The sequence below is a fragment of the Gavialis gangeticus genome, unplaced genomic scaffold, assembly GCF_001723915.1.
Source record: "Gavialis gangeticus isolate Ggan-Ray unplaced genomic scaffold, GavGan_comp1, whole genome shotgun sequence".
NCBI classification, from domain to species: Eukaryota; Metazoa; Chordata; order Crocodylia; family Gavialidae; genus Gavialis; species Gavialis gangeticus.
The window spans coordinates 40,435,395-40,458,404 of record NW_017728994.1 but is presented as its reverse complement, the minus strand read 5'-3'; the positions used below and the strand labels follow the sequence as shown (position 1 = coordinate 40,458,404).

At 41.4% G+C, this 23,010-nt stretch overlaps 1 protein-coding gene across 4 annotated transcripts in view; it reads left to right on the top strand.

The window, feature by feature from the left end:
* The window catches only part of EXOC6 (exocyst complex component 6), a 207,258-nt gene that overhangs the window by 104,244 nt on the left and 80,004 nt on the right, over nt 1-23,010 (top strand). For 3 of the 4 annotated variants that reach the window (XM_019502629.1, XM_019502628.1, XM_019502632.1), the window contains 2 exons: nt 11,085-11,264; nt 16,115-16,144. In XM_019502629.1, coding sequence (XP_019358174.1) covers nt 11,085-11,264; nt 16,115-16,144 — 210 coding nt within the window. The remainder of the gene's footprint in view (nt 1-11,084; nt 11,265-16,114; nt 16,145-23,010) is intronic. The other variant, XM_019502630.1, reaches the window with a different exon arrangement.

Sequence of the window (23,010 nt, the reverse complement as noted above, 5' to 3'; positions counted from 1 at the left end):
TTGACATAGAGAGCTATGTCCCTGCCCCTTTTGTCCACTCGATCTCTCCTGCACAGGGTATAGCTGTCTATACCTGTGGTCCAGTCATGGGTAGAGAACCACCAGGTCTCTGTTATCCCAATGACATCATAGTTGTCTGCATTTAGCAGGAGAACTAGTTCCTCCTGTTTATTCCCCAGGCATTTCTGTATAGACATGCAAGTGTCCCCTTGGGGGCTCTTGCCCTGCCTACATTTTGTTTTGGGGCTGGGGTGGGATCCCTTATGTCCCTTGGCCTGCTGGCTTTGCAAGGGCCGCTTAGTGGGCCAGCAGTGGCAGTAGTCCCCCATCCCCTGGCAGGCTTAGTTTAAAGCCTGGTGGAGCAGGTCAGCCAGTCTGGCTGAAAAGAGCCTCCTCCCCAGCGGAGAGAGGTGGAGGCTGTCCATTCCCGGCAGCTCGCTGCCTCTCTCTCCAAAGAGTGGACTGTGGTCATGGAAGCCAAAGCCTTCCCGATGACACCCAGCGCTGCAGTCTTTGGTTGACTACCTGGATCCTCCTCTCCCTCCTCAGCCCATAGCCTGAGACTGGGAGGATCGAAAAAAACACCACCTATGCCCCAGACCCTTTAGCCCTGCACCCAAATCCCTGTAGTGCCTCATGACCCAGCTGAGTGTGCTCCGAGCTGTGTCATTGGTGCCCACATGGATGAGGAGCATGGGATAGTGGTCAGTGGGCTGGAGGAGCTTAGTGATCTTCTCCACAATGTCTTGGATGCGGGCTCCTGGGAAGCAGCAAACTTTCTGGGCTAAGGGGTCGGGGCGGCAGATTACCCCCTTAGTCCTCCTCAGGATGGAGTCTCTCACGACAAACACTTTGCGTTTGGTCTTGGGGAGAGCAGGGGCGGTAGCTACAGTGTCTTCTGTGTTGCCTGAGGGAGCTGGCAACTCAGCAGGTTCTGATGATGCTGCATGTAGCTAACATGTCTTGTGTCTGTTTTTATGATTAACTTCCTGTAAGGACTGTCTGGCTGGTAAGAGCCCTCTTAGTCAGATTTCCACTGCTATGAAGGAAGCCTTGCAGTTTCCCTCTCCCACTTTTCCAGTCGCGAGAGTGTATCTCACAACCTCTTCCTCTGTAGGAGAATGAAAATTAGTACCTAGTGACATTGGTTTGACTCTTTCTCATCCCCCTTTTCTCTCGTTTACTAAGGTGTATTACAGCAACTCTACCACTATTAAGCCAGTATTAGGAACCTTAAACTACCCTTAACCTTAGATCAATTGTGACCACCTATTCAAGGTTGCCAGGAGTATTAGAAATGACTGATTTCATATTATCAAAAATATGTATAGGCAAAATCTGGAGTATTCCATCCGCATTATCTAGAAAGAGATACGTATGGTGAAAATTTAAGGCGTTTTTTTTTTTAATGTAGCATGGATTTTCTTTATTCATCCATTTGGTCCAGTCCTATTTAATGCTTTAGTAACTTTTTTATTTCTGACAAACTGAGTCCTCAATACTTTAACAACAATGCTTCTTTAGCCTTTATTTGGGCAAGGAATGCCATGTAACTGTAACATTAAGTTTTGCACTTCAAAAACGTCTGAAGAATGAGACAATGAATGAAGGTGATTTCTATCATTTTCCATTGTTACAGGGCACTAAGGTGCCTGCTTCTCTAAAAGCATAAGCTCCCTGGAGAGAGAGCCTGAAGAGCCAGACAGAAGCCCACAGGTGCAGGTTACCATGGCGACAGGCTAATGAGCAAATTAGCTTGCACCTGCACCTGGTAAGCTGACCGGAAGAGACCCATATAAACCCCAGGGCTGGGACTAGAGAGGCAGTTCCCTGCCAGCAGCCAAAGGGGAAGGAGCCTTCAGGGAAGAATTGCCCAGAGATGCTGCAGCTAGCCAATATGATGCACTTAGAGCTAATGGGGCTCCAGGAGCTCTCCAGGTACCCTTGGTTACAAGGTACTTAGTGCTGGGGTAGAAGTTTGACTCTTTTAAAGGGACAGAGTACACCCTGAACATTTTGTGTTATGTTATAGCCCAGGGGCTTATATTTTGGTTGGTGTCTTATAACGCCGGTGGATTGGGCTGAGGCTATTGGGGAAGGAGGAGGCCTCATTGGGGACCCACTACAGTGGGGGGACCCCAGCACCAGGGAAGGGTGCAGCAAAAGGTGGTGAGCAGACCCCAGCACCAGAGAAGGGCACAGCGAAAGGGGGTGAGCAGACCCCAGTGCCAGGGAGCACATTGCTAAAGGGGGTGAGCAGACTCCAGCATGGGGCGCAGAGACAGGGCTGCGGAGAGCCCAGTGAGGATAAGGGGCCGAGCTATAGCAAGGCCCAGGAAAGACTATGTCAATACCATCTGCGAGGCTTGGGGCGTGGTAAAGGGATGATTTTGGAGCCACGCATCTAGCCCATAAGGCTAAGGGTGTCCCATGAGGCATCCATTTTGAGCAGGATCCAAAAAGGGATCCAAGAACCCACATGGTTCAGCGGGGTCCAGCGGGACCATGTCCAGGCAAATTCAAGGGCAGCCTCCCAATCTACTAAAATTACCAGCCAGACATGGCGGGTGAGAAAGAGGGTGCCTGCTGGGCAGATTGACACAGTCAAGGAGCCGTAGGGGTATCATGGCCATCCCCAGGGACCCCATTCCGTGACATCCATTTTTTACACTTATATTCTTACAAATTAGACTTTCTACTCTTGGTTTAGAAGGAGCTACCATTGGGAAAGATTCACTTCTAAGGTTTCTGAATCTGATCCAAACTGATGGCATTAACTTCGTCCTAGCAATCAGTTTTATTCTGCTGCTTTCTTCTAACTTTACTTCTCATGGGGCATATCTACATGAGATGTTTTACTTGAGACTAGAGCTAATTACTTTGCAGTAAGCATCACTATTTACATGTGCAGATGCTTACTGCACAGTAATTTGCTGTAGTCGTGAGTAAATTTGCTACCTGTAAATACAAGTAGAAAATATACTCGATTACTTATTGCACAGTAGTGCACATGTAGATGCCTGGCTGGAAGCACATTTGCTCCTGGGCAGAAGGGGGTGGGATATTGTGGGATATTGTCTCAGCACCCACCAGGAGACAGTTTTTTCCTGGCCCCATGCTCCTTGCCGCTGCAGGGAACCAGTACAGGGCTGGGGGGTGTAGAAGCAAATTGCTGTTATGAGCAGCAAATCTGCTCCCAAATCCCTGTACGCCTGTATGTCTGGGTCACCTTAATTTAGAGTAATTTACATGTGCTTACTTATGGAACCCTCATCTATTTTGCTTTGGCCTTTAGTTAAAGCAGTGATAGTATCCCACTAGTGCTTTAGCAACAAGTTCTATACCTTCCCCTAGATTTTTGGGAGCTTCCAAAATTCCCTTCTCCCATCAGAGCAGGAAGAAGGATGAGGGAGGTCAGTTTCTTTAATGGCTCATTCTCCCATTATTTGCATGTGTAGATGCACCCAGGAAAACCAGTTTGTTCAGTGTCATCTCTACAATGTTGGCAGGCAAGAGGAGGTTAGCCCTCTATGCCTAAATTCATCCTATTGCTTATGAGATGATACCTCTTCCTTCTGCCTCAGGAGATACTGTGAAGTCTTGCTAGCTCTCGGGAAGTAAAGACTGATCAAAGTGCTCCATTTTTTTTATTTGGTCCTAACTCTATTTTTTTAAAGTTTCCTTCGTTAGTTCATTCACGAAGGCCAAGTCATGGTGGAGTTTGACAAGGATGAAGTGTGTATGGGAGCTCTTTAGGAGGAACCTTCCTAAATCTTAAGGCTTTCTGAACTGCCCACTATAAAGATATCATCCTAATTTGTTGTTGGATGGGTGAAAAAGAAATCTTGAAATTATGTATGGAAAATTGTGAGTCATAGGCTTTTTCTGTTTTGGTCCTGTTTCTCTGCCCTCAGTAACAGTTTTCCACTTGTGACCATCTCTTTCAATTATGTTTCTGGACTTTCCTGCTTAGGAAGTCTGTTGCCTGAACTCTGAAGTAGAATGGGTATGTTAATACCAATTTTGACTGGTAATTTTTTAAAATATTTCTTTCCAGTGAGGAAGGACAATGCATGTAAACTAAAAAAATGGAGTGGCCTCTTTTTACCTATTTTTCAAAAAGGCAGCACTGCCTTATTTTTTCACTCCTATTTTTTCCTTCACCATCCTTTTTTCCACCCCCCCCCAGGTATATCAGGGTGGGTACTAGTTTTCTAAGCACTCTCACGTGACCAGTTCATGGAGTTTCCTTGAATGAAATGACTGAACCACATTTTATGTATACTGTTATCACTTTTTTGATTGAGATACAGACAGCAACAGTCTTACTTCTTCTGTATATATGGAGCTAAGTGTACCACGCCTAATTATCTGTGTGCTCATACTGTGTCTATCACTGTGGTATCCAGGCACCTAAAAACATTACAGGATTAACTGCAAGTAGAAACAAAGTGTTTATAACCACTCTCTATGGTTTCTCTTTTCTCCTCAGCATGACTTAAAACTCTTATTTTTCTATGGCGTACCCAATTTTAACCAAAAATACTCTGCTTGTGGTAGAAAATCCTTTTATGATTAATCCTTTTTCTCCTTTTTTTTTTTTTTTAATGAAAAACTATGTACTTCACTAATTCAGCCATCCATCCTGCAGTTTGGTATGTTATAATACTATTAACCACATCTCCTGGAGGCAAATAATATCAGGTCCCTTACATTTAAGTTCTTAAGGATTTCTTTTTCTTTATTAATATTGATCCCACAAACAATTTGTAAGATCATTTTATAAGAACCTCTGATTACATGTTATTTTTTCAAACAGCAATCTTTGGCACTCATTATTTTATCCTAAATTACTTAGGTGTTTGCCTTTTTATCTCCCATTATAAAACGTTATATAACATTTTACTTAATTTATTCAGAGAGTGACACTGGGTAAGTGGTTGCATCCGAGTCAGACCAGATGAAGATGCTGGGTGTAATCAGTATGCGAAAAACTGTGTCTTAGCACTAGTCCTTCTAGTGGCTCCACTTAAGTGTTCAAGAGAAGTATGGCAAGATGGAATTCTACAATCCTTGAAGATGACCTCCCTTTGAGCAGAAGTATTGGTGCCTGAAACTACCCTCCTGGGGAAACTGATGTCTTGGGAGAATCAGCCATTAAATAAACTGACCTCCCCCATCCTCCTTACTGTTTCAGTGGGAGAAGGAAATATTGGAAGCTCCCAAAAATCTAAAAAATGCAAAACTTGTTGCTGAAACATTTGTGGGATACTATCACTGTTTTAACTAATGGTCAAAGCAAAATAGGTGAGGGTTCCATGAGAGGCAGAATCTGAAGGACTGGCCTTGTTACTGCTTATATAAACCTGTGCCAGCCCTTTTGATCCATTTAGTGGATAGTAGAGAAAAAATAATCAGAAAATCAATCTTTATTTTTTATTAACCAGCAGTCCTGCAAAGCCTCAGTAGGTGCACTTCATTGTAGGTCTCATTGTTATAGATTGTTATGAATTAAATTCAGAAGTTTAAAAAGGGGTTTATTACCAAATAATGATTTACAAGCATGTCAAATTGCAGAAAGTTCATGTCAGTATAATCTTGTATTTGACTTCTTAACAAGTTGCTAGATTCTTAAATGTCAAATTAGGAGAACTGTTCCCTTGAAATTTGTTTGATCATAAAAATGTTATTTCAAAATGATCTTTCTTTTGACAGTTTTATACAGTCAACAAATGTATTTTCCCTTGCGTAAAAGTTTTCCAAGCAAAGAGTGGGCAAAAAGCTGCTAATGAATGAAAAATCAGATGTCTTGTATTTAGTTCAAGAAAATTTGTAAAGAGTAATATAATACAATTAAAGTTATATACCAGAATATCTATATAAATTGACAATTTAATAGAATATATCTGAAATATTTGTGCACACTTACCTGTTTTGTTTTGATGAGTTTTTCCTTATACCCACCAGTTATGTTCAATACACTTTAAGCAAAATGGTATTTCACCTTGTTCAGTGTCAAGTGATGATATAACAAAAGAGGCTCATGAGATAAGAAGCAAGGTGTAGATGTGGGACTAAAATGTTAGGGTATGACAGAATTGTTGTGGAGCTAGATAAATGGAAATGACACTGGCTGGAGCAAACAAGGGATGTATGGGTGCAGTGGTCAAAATTGTATTTCACACTGTGCTGAAATCACTACCTTGTTATAAACACATTGAGAGTGTGCAAGTGTGTTTAAATAAAGTTTTTTAAAAATGTGTTCTGATTTTTTTTTTAAATCTTGTTTGAAATCTTACATGTTTTGTCAAATCCTATATTTTAGCCCTGTCACATTGTTTTTGAAATATGAGGTTGACAGTCATATGCTATATAATTCTTATCTTGTGTGCATCATCACTTTGACTATTAAGCAGGAGCCTGTTTTTATTCACATGCAGTAGCTAAGTTCCCTTCTTAAGGTTACGAATGCAATGGAGAAATTCAGTAAAAGGATATGAGCAGGAAGCCAGAGACTTGCAAGCAGGAACAGACTCTGGTGATGGGAGTGGGTTACTATAGCTCACCAAATACAAGCAGCAGTGGAAAAGATCCAAGGAAATTAGATCTCTTCAGAATTAAGAAATATCTCAGCAAGCTTCCGGATGAGAGTGATGATACTAGATATCCTGTAAAAGTGCAGTTCCCAACTCCTGAGATCAGCTTTCCAATTTCATGGTGTGATTTCTGTGAGACTAGCATGTGATATTGAAATACTTCACTGTAGAGGACCAGCTCACAGTCCAAACGGCTCTCTAAACAGTAACATGTATCTTATACTGCAGCCCAGACAGTGCATGCTGCTATGGCAATTAGTAGAAGCAAGAATCCCAAAGGAGGGACAGGTTACAACTGAGGACCTCCTACTTGAAGGCAACAAGTGCTTTAGTAGTGGTACAGATGAAGTACTCCATACTGTAAGAGATTCTAAAGCAACCCTGAGATATTTGACTCTGTATATCCCAATCCAGTGAAGAAAACAGTGACACCTATTTTTAGATGGAGTCTGCAGTCTGTGCATTATCAACAACACTGGTCCTCAGGTTCCCTCTGGAAGAGGCAGAGATTTTACTGAGTGGCCCTCAGCTTCTTCCTCTGCTGACTTGTGGTTTAGACCACTGGAGAGAAATCAGTTTTGATGCAAGCATCATTTGTCTGTATGTACCACTTTTAAACCTAGCCTCTTCCAACCTTCCATTTAGCAACTGATTTTCCTATATCCAGAAGGCTGAACTAGAATAACCTTTATCAAATGACTACTTGAGATAACTGAGGGAAGAGTATTCCATCCAGAATCAAATTGTTCCAATATCCTTTCCTTTGCATCCAGTCCCTCTTCAGGTACTCTTCTCATGAAAGACTGTTGAAGCAAGAGGTAGACTTTCTTTCTTAATTAGGAGTAGTAGAAAGAGTACCCCCAGAATTCAGGGACAAGGAACTTTATTCCCACTATTTTTTAATCCCAAAGAAGAAGAAATCATGGTACCCATCCTTGCCTTTATCTCAACACCTTCCTCTTTTGCTTCAAAATCCTTATAATAACCCTACATTCTTTAATCTCTCTGGCTTGTATGAACTTTTTTACACTCTTGACTCACAAGATATATTTTCAACCACTTTATCCTCTCTGGGCTTGTAACAGGGCAGTCTTTCCCCAGAAGAGAAAACAGTCAGCCCTGTTGAGAGAGCCCAGCTGTGGGGCATTTGGATAAACAGGGATGCCCCACTAGGACAGAGTGAGCAGAATAGGGGAAGAAGTGAGCTGTGAGCAGAACAGCTTGCTACATAGAGTGGCCAAGCTTCTGTTCTAGGGCCAGAGCGAAAAGTCTCCCCTCCTAGTGCCCAGGATAGAGCAAAAGCATTTGGTTTTGTTTGCTTCTTTGTTTGCCGGCATGTTGCATAAGAACTGTGTTTTATTTGGGAGGGCTGGCTGAGGAGCAAAACCTGTTTGCAGAAGCCAGCAGGCTAGGCAACCCTAGGGTGACCATAAGGAAATCTGGGACACTGCCCCTCCTGTCAGCAGCGCTGCCTCAGGTAGTGACAGAGGCCAGTGGGCAGGGGCATAGGCACAGTTTGGCAGAGAGGTGGAGCTGCCTAGTGCACCACGCCACTCTGCCTCCCTGCTGGACTGCAGCTGGCACCCCATGCCCTGTGATTCTGGGACTCTTGTTTCAATTTTCACCAGCCAGCTGGGACTGGTTTTCAAAATCCAGAACTATCCCTGTCCCACCCTAGGCAACCACATTTACATGGCTATAGTGCTGGGATCCATCTTGCATGCTGTCCTTCCATTCCCATGACCCTTTCATTCCTTTCAACTCAGTGGACCGGCTTTGACAGATGTGGAGGATCTAGGAGCTAAGTCTTCCGCTTTCTGGGCAGATGACGTTAACCGCCGAGCTGTTGAGCATAAGGTGGGTGGGAAGCTCCACTTCTTTTGTGCCATCCTCCTTCCAAAAGATGTACTGGTCAGATAGGCATGCATCTCCTCTATGTGTTGTGTCCAGAGTGACAGAAACATCTCATATCTCTGAACCAGACAGCTAAGCTCTGAGGATGAGCAGGAATAGGAGCATCCCTGTACCTACTATTTCCTATAGGGTGTCTACAGGCAGCTCTCTGCTAATATGCTATGATGGCTCATAAGGCTCCCCACTGAGAGAATAGGAGAGCTATCTATCTCCCCAGGGCAGAATAGGACTGCTGTCCTGAGACAAGATTTATATTTTGGTTGAGTGGCTGCGTCAGTTCACATGTCTAGTAGGTGGAATAGAAACAGGCTCAAGAGTTCAACCTGTATGAACCATCTCTTGAAGAGGGAAGAATATACATTTATCCTCCAGTGGTGCTTTTTTGAGATGTGTTGTCCACACAAATTCCAGAACTTGTCTTCTGTCCTTGCAAATCAGGGGTTCTCATCCAATAATAATTTTTTCATAGATTGCATGCACAAGTACCGACTGAGAAATAATTGACTAGGTTGTAGTACTGCAGAGAAGGGCATGGGGTTACAGTAGTACATATGTTAAATATAAATAAGTGTTGCAAAAAAGGACTACAGCATACCGGATTGTATTAATATGAATGTCTCTTGCAAATCAAGGGAAGTGACTTGTCCACTGTGTTTGGCACTGCCACACCTAGAGTCCTTTGTCCAATTTTGAGTCCCACACTTTAAGAAAGATGTGGATAGTTTGGAAAAAGTCCAGACAAAAATAATTAGAGGCCTTGGAAACATGACTTATGAAAAAGATGAAAGAACTAGGATTATTTAGTCTGGAGAAGAGAAGACATGGGGGTTATTTAATAACAGTCTTCAAATACCTTGAAAAGTGATTACAAAGAGGATGAAGATAACCTTTGCTCTGTGCTGGTAGAGCACAGGACTGGAGCAATGGCATCAAACTTCAGCAAGGGAAATTTAGGTTGGGGGTTAAAAAGAATGTTCTGACTGACGGTGGTCAATCATTGGAACAGGCTAGCTAGAGAAGTTGTGCAATCTCCATCCCTGAAAATTTTCAAAAGCAGATTAGATAGACACTTGGCTGGGATGATGTAGTCAGGGATGATCCTGCCTTGAGCAAAGGGCTAAGTTAATGACCTTGTGAGGCCCTTTCTAGCCATACTTTCCTTTGCTATTCTTATTAGTGAGGAAACTAAATGACTGTTAAGGCAGGAGGTAAAACAGCAGTCAGGACAGGTGTGGCCTCAGGGATGCTTGAGTTAAAAAGAAAAAAATCTGCTTTTGAATGCATGGAATACATGAGACTAGAATCTGTGGCAGCCACATATGTTGAACAGTAAGAGTAGCTCTAGGATAAGTGACTGCTCTCTTCCCTACATGTGCTAGATTAGGGTTTATTTATTCAAGTGTGTAAAATATTTATCTGATTCTTATCTGAGAGATCTCCAGTTACAAAATGAACTAGAAGGTTTAGATCTGCATCAGGATCTGGCTGACTGTATGGTTTTCAGGTTACTTCCATGAACATCCCTTCCTACAAAGTAAAATTAGAATGTTTATGATTGATGTGGTGGTAAATGGATACTGCGTAGAACAGAGACATGGATAGTGGGTGATATGTTCTGAGCCCTAGAGAGTTGTAATTAGGACTGTCATTTATAAAAATGAGAACTATTTATACATCAAAAGTATAATTTAGGGCATTACTACATAAAATCCTATCATTGCTAGAATTTTGGCCATGACAGGTATGATAATTCAGAATTAGTTTTTTCTTTATGGGTGGTCAAATAATTTTTCTGCCTGGTCATAATTTAGCAAGACACAAATTGAAGATTATCACTACGAAAAAGAGTAATCTGATAGATTTCCTCTCCCCTGGATGATTCAACAGAGAACCAATACGCCTCTACAAGCATATTGAGCTGTAAGCATTGGCGACACTTAGCAGGTGCATGCAGATGCATGTGCACGCCCCTGAGCGTGGCGGTGCACCCCCTGTGAAAAAGCACCGCTGAAACTGCTGGTGGCACTTGTGGGCAGTCACCGTTTGCCACCCCCCCCAATGCCAGCGGCATCTGTGGGTGGTCCGTAATTGCTGCTGGTTGCTGCTGACGCTGCTGGCAGCATTTGCAGGTGGTCACCAGCTGCTGGTTGCCCCTCCCCCACCCCCGGCCAGCAGCGCTGTGGCCACCTGCAGGAGTTCCCTGCTTGCCACTACCACACTCCCACCACCAACAGTGCTGCCGCCACCTGCGAGAACTCGCCATGCCCCCCCAGTCTCCGGGGGCGCGCGGTGTTCGTGGATATAAGTACTTTTATAGTATACCTCTTCATAGTATCTGAAAATACATATTCACGTTGATATGTTGATATTTTGATACTAGAAATTCAGTTAAATTGCTACAGGGAAGTGAATACTTTTAAGCTGCAAGGTACAGTCTGGATATAAAAATTAGTTAATAGTTCTTGACTCACAAAAAGCCAAGTGCTGTTTTAAATGATATAGTCCTGAATGAGATTCTCTCTGTTTTTGGTAAAGTTTTAAAATACCAATAATTACATTTTTTTTTTTTTTTAGGATGCAAGACATGCTGCAGAAGGGGAGATATACACCAAACTTAACCAAAAAATCGATGAATTTATTCAGCTTGCTGATTATGACTGGACCATGTCTGAGCCAGATGGAAGAGCGAGTGGATACTTAATGGACCTTATTAATTTCTTAAGAAGCACGTTCCAAGTTTTTACTCACTTGCCTGTAAGTACAAAATGGAGCTTGATTTTAGATTAACGGAATCCTGCAAATTTTAGCTCTTCTCTGATTTTGAATAAAATAGCTTTTAAGTTATTCTTCTAGTGTGGTAGGTAGGTTTTTAGACTTTCACATGCTAACAGATACATTCTATCATTATTTATGCTATAGATGTAAAATTCTGTTTATGATTTTAGTTTCAAAGGAGAAAATGAAACAGCTTTTCAAAGCTTGTTTATTAACTAGATTACAAGTAGGAAACATTAATACTGTATTTTTTACAATGGGACCAGATTTTCAAATGGTCATTCTAAATAAGTGTGCATGGACATATCCACTGATGCACAGAGAACACTTATGCAGCTTACATAACTTGTCATTCTGGAGGCTGTCTGAAAATTTAAACTCAAAGCTTTGTTTAAATTAAAAAACTTAGTTTTTTTGCCATAAAAACACCAATGAACTCTGATTGGCTGAACTCCCACTGAAGCTAATGCTCATTCAAGGGTGTTATACATTCCATGTTATTTTTCACTCCATATGTTTGATGTCCCAACTTCTGTATTCCTTTGTCTGGCCAGCCATTTTTCAAGATGAATGCACACCCACTGGATTGGATTATGATTGTAGTTCATACAGTTTTAGATCAGGAGTAACCTCAGCCAAGTATTAATTATACCAGAGTATAAGGACAGCATTTACCCCAGTGTCTGACTTTCTTCGATTCATCTTACTGTGTTTTAGCTTGTCCCTGTTGCTGTTAGCTGATGCATGATTACTTTACTTAGGCATAATGCTTATGGGCAAAATATATTCTCATTAATAAATAGAATTGATTCATCTTAGTCTTGAGTGTATCAATGGGAAGTCAAATAAAGAGAATTTCCCCATATGGTGTACATAGTCACTCTGATTGTGTTAAGACAATTTGAGATGATATGTCTCTTTTTGTAGCCCAACTATTTGATTGTTTGCAAAGCAGATCAAAGAACAGAGATGGTATACTGTTAGGTAGGTAGGGATATTTTAAATCTAATATTAAGTGGCTGGGTTTGTTTCTGTTGTCATTTTCTCCCCCCAAGCTCAAAGTATGGAAATTCTTTAATGTACAGTGTCAATAGCTTTGTGAAAGGAGGCCTCTCCTTCCTTGCAGGTGCTTGTGGTGGCCAACTTCAATCCAAGGTAGTTTAGCATGTAAAGTGGTGTGACCAATTGTAATGTGACACCACCCAAATGGTGTAAGTGGCCATAAAGCACATATCTACATGGCTATTGAATACTGGGCGCATCTACATGAGAAGTTTACTGCTGTAGATTAATTAGTTCTGTAGTAGAAAACAAGCCCTCTCATCCAGTCCCAGGCCAGGACTCTTCCTGGGCTTTTGCAAATGTCCCTTTCATTCAAAGTCCTGCCTGCTGGGATTACATCACTCCTCTCACTTCAGAGAGGGCTGCCTCCAAAGTAGCTTCACTCGCTCTCAGGGCAAACAGTGTCCCTACTGCGACAAACCCTCTTTCTCTCCACACTCTGTCCCTCTGCAGGGCAGCCCTTCCTATCCCTTCAGGGGAGTATAATTTAAATGCTTCTACATCAGCTACAAGTACTATCCTGCCACAGAGTTTTTTAACTCCTCAGCAGCAAACATGTAGACACTGATGCAGCTAGCTGGGGCATGAGGGTGCTTCAATGCGGGGGCTGCCTGCCAGCTAGCCCCTCTCTGGAGCACCCTTGTGCCCTAGCCAGCCCCTCTGCAGCATACTGAGCCAGATCTGAGCAGCCCCAGGCTGGCAGGCTGATCCCCTGGACCCTCTGTCAGCCAGGACTGCTCTGACCCAGCTCAATGTGTTGCGGTCCCGGGTGCGCCTGTAAGCATGGCACCCAGGAGCAATAAACTCCAGCACAATAAGTGACAGAGTTTGTTTCTTTGCATTAATATGCGTGTGTAAAAGTACCCACGGACTGTTAGTTCCCAAAAAGAGAATGTAGAAATGTCTTGATTATATACAGTATACCATTTCAATTGTATAATGTATTTTATTAAAACATAAAAACAATGACTTCATGTCAACCTAAAAGTAAACTTTGTTCTCTTTGAGATGAAATAATGGAAAAGGATGGAAAGAAGCTGTTATGTTAGTTAAGAAAATGTTTGAAAACTATGGAGGAGATGAGAACTCTTGTTTTAGGGCCTAACAGATTATTCTGTAATTTCCTACTTTGACTTTCTTGAATTTGGTATTGGCTGTGGTGCAGACAGGTTACTGAATTCTGTAAACTACAGTTTGATCTGGTATTACAGTTCCTGTGAGATATGGGGGTGTCTTGTTTGTCTCATCATGCATGTCCCTAATAGAATTTTGCCTAACTTGGCTGACTTTGCTGTAGACAAATCAACAAGATACAGAAGACACTTCTACGGCCATCTGTATATATTTGCTTATGTGAGTTGTAGGAATGAAATTACATAAATTTTATTTTAATCTTTAGTTGATTTTATTATGGCTGCTTCCAGAACGTGATTTCTAAAATTAAGAAATGTGTTCTAAAATTAATCTTTCTAATAAAGGTATTTTCAGTAGACATGGTTTCAGAGCTCTCTAGTTTTCATAACTGAACCCATTAATAAAACATTATCAAGGCTAGCATAAGAAATTTTGGTGCAGGAAGCAACACTAGATTGTCATGTGCCAGTGATGGGATTTGGAATGTGATAGTTTTGGCCTAGTTCTTTCATTTCAAGAAAGAATGTCACTTAATATGCATTTGTGGTAGAAATATCATGAATATCCAACTATGAAATACTGGGAGCTTAAAACTCCGTCTGTTTGTAGTTAGAAACAATAGTTTTCTATGGCTCAGTGAGAGAGAGTGTGTGTGTGATGAGGGACAAAAGACATAGGGAACAATACAACTTCTCCCTCCATTCCTAACATAACCATACAGTAGCAGGATATCACTTCAGTGCTAGTTTGGGGGAGTGCTAGATAGTTGTTCACACTTCTACTCAGGGATGTTTTACCACCTGTTGGGAGTTGGCTTGGTCACTAGTGTGCTGGCACATATGCTTTGCTATGCAACATATTTTGTAACGTTATTTGTGTTTCCTCAGCATCTGGCATCAAGGAACTGTTCTTCATTTTAGGTGTATGTGTAGGAGCCTTTAAATGTAGAAAGAGCGTGTGTCTGTGTATGTATATGTTTGCATGTGGGCTACATGTTTCTGTATCTATATGAGCATAATTTTTAAAAACCTGAATACATAATATTGAAACATCCTTTTTACACAATTATATTATTTTATGCTTGAATAAAAAACAAACAGACTCTAATCTAAGTTTATGGCATGTACTTATCTAAAGCTTCTTGGGCTTTACTTTCATAACTACCGTGGCATCATTGAAAGACCTGAAGTCTCCAACTTAGTTTATCGTTATAGGGATTATATACTTCATGTGTAGCTGTGATACTTTAGCATCAATAATGGTATAAAATGTTTAAAAAGGAAAGCATTCCCATTTCACATTTACATTACAACATCTAATTATTAGGGCTGTCAGGCACAGTTAACTTATGCAATTCATCCAAAAGAAAATTAACATGTTCATTTTAATTTCATTAATCATGCACGTCACTGACCAGTGGAGCAGACCAGCTCCGAACCAGCCAGAACCCGTGCAAACAGCCCCAACCCTGGCCTGCCCTTCACCTGCTCCAGACACACCTGCCCATGCTGAGAGTGGCAGCAGCTACCAGGCAGAAGCTGCTACTCAGCACGGGGAAAAAGTGGTCCCTGCTCCTCACTGCTACTGGGGCCTTCTTGCTGCAGCTACCCGGAGCATGCACCTGGGCTGCCCTGTTGCTCCTCTCTGCTGCCATCACTGCTGCCTCTGGGCCACCCAGTGGGGCAGTGGTGGCAGTGCAGAGGAGCCGCAGGGCAGCCTGGGTGCAGGCTCTGCACGGCTGCAGCAAGAAGGGCCCAGCAGCAGTGAAGGGGAGGGGGGATGCTTTTCCTCTGCACTGAGCAGCTGCTCAGTGTGGGCACGTGAGTCTGGAACAGGTGCAGGGTGAGCCAGGGTCGGGTCTGTTCACATGGGCTCCGGCTGGTCCATTCCAGCTGGGGCAAGTCCAGAGCAGGCCAGGGGCAGGGCTGGGGCTGTGCATTGTTGGTGGTTGTGAGGAGGAGGTGCAGGGTGCACAGACTCCAGGCTGTTGGGTGTGGAGGTGCTGACTATAGTTTAACTGTGCAATTAAAATTGAGATTAATTGTGACTTTTTTTAATCTTGTAATTAATTCAGATTAATTTTTTTAAATAGTTTGTCAGCCCTACTACTTATCATTAGTATTAGAATTCATATGCAAAAATAAATTACTGATGGAAAAAATTTTATTTCGATTTGTATAGTCCTGAACCATTCCTAAATATTGTTTGAGTGAAGCATGTTGTTTGTAGAAGAGATGTTAAATGTACATACTGAATGTCTTTAAAGGAGCATTTACTATTTAGCTTAAGTATTTTAATAGATGCACCATTTATATTTGCTGTAAGTACCACTCTTTAGAAGGTCAGCTTAGAAAATGTTGGATCCTGTTACTTTGGCATTATGGGATTTTTGACATATTGCTCATTTCCACAGAAAAACATAATTTTTATACTAAGTGCCATTATTTCAATATAATTTCTTTTTTGTATCTTGTCAAAATTATACCTTTTTGTTTATTTTTTGAGGTATTTTGCAGACATATTGCTTGTTTTCTGTAAATTTTTCTTCCCTTTTATTGTTTCCAAAACTTCTTTTGATGATGACAATACATCTTAATTTTTTATTTTGATTCCCTTACTGGTTTTCTTCTCAGAATAGCAACAATGACCATGCAGCTATGTCGGTAAGTAGATGAAGAAAAAGCATGTAAACTGAAAAACTATGAACTGCCTGCAGGCTTATTGCTTCAGTCTTTAATCACTTAATAAAAAACCGTTCCATTTGTTTGATGACTCACTGGGTACCTTGTGTGGTTGCATGAGGAGCCAGGTTAATAACTAACCTTTCTTATACTGGGACAGCAGGAGCCCTAAAAGGCTTGTAGAAGCATGATAGGGTGTGCATCGCATCACAAATGAGATAATTCAGAAGAGACTATAAGACCTCTTGAAAGTGAGGTTAGGTGTCAAAGTACAGCTATGAGACTTGCATACAGAATAAAATTAAAGTGACAAAGAAAACCCCAGTGGCCCAGAATAAAGACTTGATGAAAGTTTCATAGCTTCTTTGGTACTTGATGGCTGCAATTGAGGGAATGTCTGAACTCTCATGTATTTCTGTAAAAGATGATGAATTGATTTTAGGATTCTTCCATGCTCTGTTTATTTTCAGGTCATCAATTTTATTTATAAGCACTATACTTTGATTCACCACAAACATTGATATTCTCATGATATTGAATAATGCAATGTGAGAAATTAGTATCAAGTATGTTAGCAATTGTTTCTGGACATTGAGTTGCCGAACTGTCTTTTTCTAATTTTACATCAATTGTAAATGTAGAATTCTAGTTTATCAGATCTAATTTGAATTTTTTTGATTGCAGTAGTCTCATATTTTTAGAAGTGAAAGAATCTGAAAGGTATTTATTATATAGTTTTCTGGAGTAAACATAAATATGTTGTAGTTAGTAATATATATTTATGGATTTAATTTGTAGGAAAATATATTTGTAATTAGTTTGAGATATTGGTTGCTTAAGTTTCAGGCTCCTAAGTGTGAGAGGTTTCTGGTCTTCAAAAAGTCCAGGTGCCATAGTACACATAAAAAAGAACTCCATTATGTATACTGTCAGTCTTGAATATTGATCAGCCAAACAACAGTATTATATCTTACTAACACACACACTTACCATAATAGACAAAAGGGAGATGAGAATTTGTGATCCCCTAATTTGAAGTTAACAAAAAAAAGTTATTTGCAAAGCACATCTATAAATCTGAAGCATGTTCCTTAGATTGTTGCTTCTTTCTACAAATGTCAAAAAAATATTTATTGTACAAATATGATATTATATGATTTTCCGTGGCTCTTAATATTTTCAGATTAAAGCTATTTAGGATTATTTTCCTTTTTTAATTTTTACCATCCATCCAAAATTTTCTCTGGGTGTTTGTGATCTCTGGGGCCTTATGGGTAGTGCAGCCTGTTGGGTATGTAGCCACTCCCCTCAACTCGCCTGCCACAACTTTGACGTTAAGGTATCAAGAGAGGGGGTTTAGTGGAGATCCTTTCGGAAGGGCTCCCTGACAATAGTGGTACACACAGTCACTCGTCGTGATGTTCCACGGGGCTTTGCCTTGCCTACACCCGTCCACTCGCCAACCGGATTAGTGATGGTGTAATGGTTGTTTCAACCCCACAGGGCTCGCTTGCCGCCTGCTTCAGGTGGAGCTCCTCATGTCTAAGTGGGGCTCAGTTGACTTGGGGACTTCTGACCTTGATGCCTCACTTTCTTTCTCTCTCTAGCTCTTTGATTTTCCTCCTTTTTTTTTTCCCCTCTTTCTTCCTATTTTTGTTTTAAGTTAGAGGAAATATTCTCCTGGGGAGAGGAGAGACATGGAGCCACCTCCTTTTCCCCAGCCTCCTTCAGGGGGCTCAAACATTGCCCCTTCTCTGCCTCCTGGAGGGGGCTCAGACACTTCCCTCGGTCTGCCTGCCGCAGGGAGCCGCAGTGCTTCCCTTGCTCTGTCTCCTTCAGGGGGACTAAGTGCTCCCCTTGGCCTCCTTCTGGCAGGGGGATCGAAGATTTCCCCTGCCCTGCTCGCCGGTGCTGCTCCGGCTGTGCCGCTCCTCCTTCCTCTGGGAGCCTCAGCACTTCTGGGGTGCTGCTTGCCTCCTCCCTCTTCCTCTGGCTCCCCCTCACTGCAGGGACCGCTGGGGCTTTTAAACTTCTGTGCAGCAGCTGGTAAGGCCGCCGTGATTGGTCCAGCTGTTCCCCATGCAGGGAACAGCTGATTAAACAGCCGGCGTAACGCTGGCTTGCGCGGCTGTGGCCGCAGTCTGGGTTCCTGTGGTGCTGGACTGACGGGGTAAGTTTCCCCCGCGGGGGGCCTGTTCCAGGGTTTTGGGACCCACGGAACCCACCTCCGCCCCTCTAAACCCCTGTGGAAGCGTGTCGCTGCCACAGTGTTCTACTATTAAAACTTAATGAGCTGCCAGTACTCAGCAGGCTCCTCTTAACTAACAGTAACTTACCATATCTGATTAGCTATCCTTACAGGTGCTGAAGAAAAAGCTGGGCTGTGAAGAATGCTCAGTAGGTAGCCTCTGGCAGTTAAGAAGAACAAGGAAAATTTCCAGAGTGAAGTGCTCTCATGAAAAATGCCCTGTCAGTTGTCTTTTCTCTTCTGTATTGAAGGGGCTTCAGTTGAATACCTGTGCTCAAAGCTAGTCCCTGGAACTCCACTAAAAAGTTCACTTAAATGTTTATTGGCAGGTAGAGTAGATTGTGGAACACCGACAATGATACATTTCTTTGTTGAGACACAGACAATCTGTATTCTGTATTGCCTTCCATTTTCAACTGGTTTCAGAGTGTAGCCCAGCTGGAGTCAATTGTAGACGTTTGCTGTGTAGGTGACAGAGACATGGACAACTGTAGTGAGGCCTGTTCCCAAAGGGCATTTCTTGCCAGTGACACTGGAAAAATCCATTTGGGGGCAAAACTGTCCTATCCCGGTATTTAGGATCAGCCCATCACTTAATAATATGATGTTCCAAAAAGCTTAAGTGCCTTTCCTTAAGTAGAAGTTCTTATATAGTTGGTACAGCTGCTTCCCCAGACCATTAAAATTGCTGTTTTGTTTAAACGAAGCCTCGTCCACTCCAAATCTGCCACAGAGATTGGTTCATCATCCCAGCTAGATCAGATGGAGACAGAGATGTAATCTTCCTTTTGAATGCACCTTTGGCCCCTCTCTTTACTTTACTACTTAACAATCTTCTATACACACACAAGCCCGATCTAATTCCCTCCAGTCAGTAGATTCTTTCAGAATAGCTGACATGCTCCCTTCTACCACCAGGGAAGGTTTTACTGTGTAACAATAAAGATGTTCTGACTAGGGTTGTCAATTAATCACAGTTAATTTATGTGATTATGCCATTAGTCATAGTTAACTATGCAAAAACAAATTAACGTGTTAATTTTTTAAGCTGCGTTAATCATGCACATCATTTTGATCATCAGAGTGGACCAGCTCCAGACCAGCCGTGTGCACACAGCCCCAACTCCATCTCGCCCATACCTGCTCCAGACACACCTGCCCATGCTGAGCAGTGGCAACAGCAGCCAGGTAGAAGCTGCTACTCAGCATGGGGAAAAGCAGCCCCTCCCCTCACTGCTGCTGGTGCCTTTTGGCTGCAGCCACCCAGAGACTGCACCTGGGCTACCCTGCAGCTCCTCTCTGGTACCGTCACTGCTGCCTTTGGGCTGCCCAGTGGGGCAGTGGTGGCAGTGCAGAGGAGCCTCAGGGCAGCCTGGGTGCGGGCTGTGGGTGGCTGCAGCAAGAAGAGCCTGGCAGTGGTGAGGGGGAGGGGCTACCTTTCCTCTGCACTGAGCCGCAGCTTCTGCCGGATGCTACTGCTGGTCAATTTGGGCAGGTGAGTCTGGAGCAGGTGCAGGGTGGGCCGGGGCTGTTCACATGGGTTCTGGCTAGTCCACTCCAACCAGGGCGAGTCCACAGTGTACATGGGATGGGATGGGCTGGGGTTGTGTGGTGGTGGTGGGGAGGAGCTTCAGGATGCATAGGCTCCAGGCTGTTGGGTAGGGGGTGGAGGGGTGCTGACTATTGCTTAACTGTGCGATTAAAATTGCGATTAATTGCAACTATTTTTTTAATATCGCAATTAATTCTGATTAATTTTTTTAATAGCTTGTCAGCTCTAGTTCTGACACGTGTGTTTCACAAATGAGAGAGAAAATGGATCCAATTCAGTGAATGCTGGCTAACACAAGAAATATTGTCTATTTGTCCCCTTGAGGTACATTTTGGTTCTAGAATGATCAAAAGCTCAGGTCTGCATCTAAGCAGTTCATTTGCTTGAAGGTTATGTGAAAATCCTTCACAGCAAGAAAGGTTTTACGTTTTTAGAGCAGAGATAATTCAGATTAACCATTTGACTAGAAAGTTTCTCTACATATCTTTGTATGCTCTTTTTGAAGTAAGGAACACTTGCTTCACAGCCATTAGTTTTATTATTTCTACACTGTAACACCCACAAAGCCTAGTCATGAATGAGGAACCCACTGTGTAAGGTGCTATTCAAGAATGGAACAGAGACCACCCTTAATCCTAAAGAGATTTCATTGAAAAATCTTTCTGGCAATTGGTCACTCAACAAGGAATTTTTCATTGATGCTCTGTTTCTGTCCCGTGTCATTTCAGCTGTTATAGATTGCTTCATGACTTTGTTTTTGAAAGCAATTAGAGTTTTATATTTTGAGTTTATTTCTATCTTCAAGTTCTTCTGACATAAAGTGCAATGTAAGTTTCACTTTTGTTGTTTATAATGGTCCCAAGCCTCCCTAACTCCATTCTGTAAAAACCCTCACACAAACTTTCTCATCATGAAGTCAAAGGGAACAGCTTTTGATTAATGAGCCTGTATTTGAGAAAGTTCAAAATATATTATAACTTAAGTTCTGAGATGAGCTGATTTGAAAACCAGATAGGATAATATCTGTTCCACATGGATAAGGTGAATTTTTGATCTAGCAAGTGCTGTTAGAGAGTTGCGGGTGATTCATGTATTTTATTAACACAGGATTAGAAATAAAGACAACTTTCCTGTTTAGAAGAGAATGATCATGTCAAAAAAGTTACAAATTAAATTTAAATAGGTATATTTAATTGGTTTATTTTGATCTGCTTCTTAGGAAAGAGAAATTGGGCCAGAGTTACAGAAGTCACAGTGGAATTAAGTATTTTTTAGCATTCTCCACCTTTTTAATATATACATTTGTTCAGCATATTAGTAAAGTTCGATATATTAGTGAAAATTGGAATAGAAAACTATTCTTAATTAATGAAACTGCTGTAATGCATATATTTATTTTCTGTATAGTTTCAGTGAGTATTAAAATTGTTTAATGGCAATGATATTAAATTAATTTGGAAGTTTAACTTTCAATTTAACAGACAAGTTTTGTTTTTTCCTTTTATGTTGGGGGATGGTAGTTTGTGTTGTCTTATTGTTCTTTTGATTGTCAGTAAAAGCCTTATTTCACAGCTTGCAGTGTGGGGCTATTAGGTAAAGGGTGGCAGTGCTCAAAAAACTATATTCAAAAACTGTCAATCAGAAGCCCACATAGGCTGCTTAGAGAATGGGCTTTCTTACTGATTTCTCCAAATGTCGCCTCATGCTGTCTTTGATTGGCATAGCCTGGCAGGGAGGATGGATGAATCTGTCACCAGCTGGTTAATTGTGTTGCTGGTCTCAGCCTGACATCAGGTCTTTGACTCTTAAGTGGCTCAATACAAAACAAATTAGCAGATTGTAGTCATATTTCTCATTCTATATGCTTTGACTTTGTTGAATGCAGTCCATAAATCATATTGACTGACACCCTAGTGAATGATGAAAGCTGCTTTTGAGGCAGCTAGTATGGATCTTAGAAAGCAGTACCGTGAAGGTGCCATGGAAGGATGCATGTGGCTGACCCTTTGGGAATTTCCTAGGAGCCAAATGTCTCTTTACTGCAATTGTTCTTAAGTGAAAAGCTTTTGGGTACTACAGAAAAGGATTTAATATGTCAGCAGATTCTCTTTTACAAGCTCCTTTGAAATATAAGAAGTTTGTGTAAGGGTTTTCTTTTTTTACAAACTTGTATTTCAGCAAAATATAAAGGGTGGGTAAAAAGTAATTCAATTTAAACTATTAGCAGGTGTTGTTTATTATAGAATAGGGTCCCTGTTTTCTGGACTTCAAATTGGTCACATGAAAGAATACACTTTGTAGATAGTAGTTTCTTTATAGTTTAAGCAATTGTAGAATGTAATATAACTGCTGAATTTCTGCATTATACTTATTTAAATTAATTGCTAGATATTGCAACTGCAAAAAGAGCTAGCAGTGTTAAATATTAAGGGTGCCTTAAAATGAATTGAACTTTTTAAACTGAAGGTATAATAGTACATTGTCATAACATTTATGCCTCCCATAGTTCCTTTTCTTAAAACATGAAATAAGAAAAAAATTGCAAAATACGGATAATAAATTATTATATGATACAAATTTGACTCTAAGCTTATGAATAAATGTCACAGAACTTCATAGCTAGAACTTTGTTTTCAAATATGACTGTTTCACAGTTTCTATCTATTAATAATTATAGATTATAATTGTTACTGTATACATATATATAATATATATATATATAAATTATTGTTTTGCAGTATCATTTACTATAAGTGCAGTACTTTCAATGCATTTTGAGCTTGAAAGACTGGACTGTGCAAAATATATCTGTAAATGTGTTTCAGTTTTGTATAGCAATAAAACAGCTTCTTACAGTTTACTGATCAGCTTAATAGATTTAGACTTCCTTTTCATTTAGATTTATTTAAGTGTACTGGTCTTACTGAAAAGCTATAAATTGCATTCTGTTATTTTCTGCCCATTTGTCCAACCTGTCCAGGTCTGCCTGTAGTTGTTCCCTGCCCTGTGGTGTGTCCACTTCTCCCCACAGTTTTGTATTATCTGCAA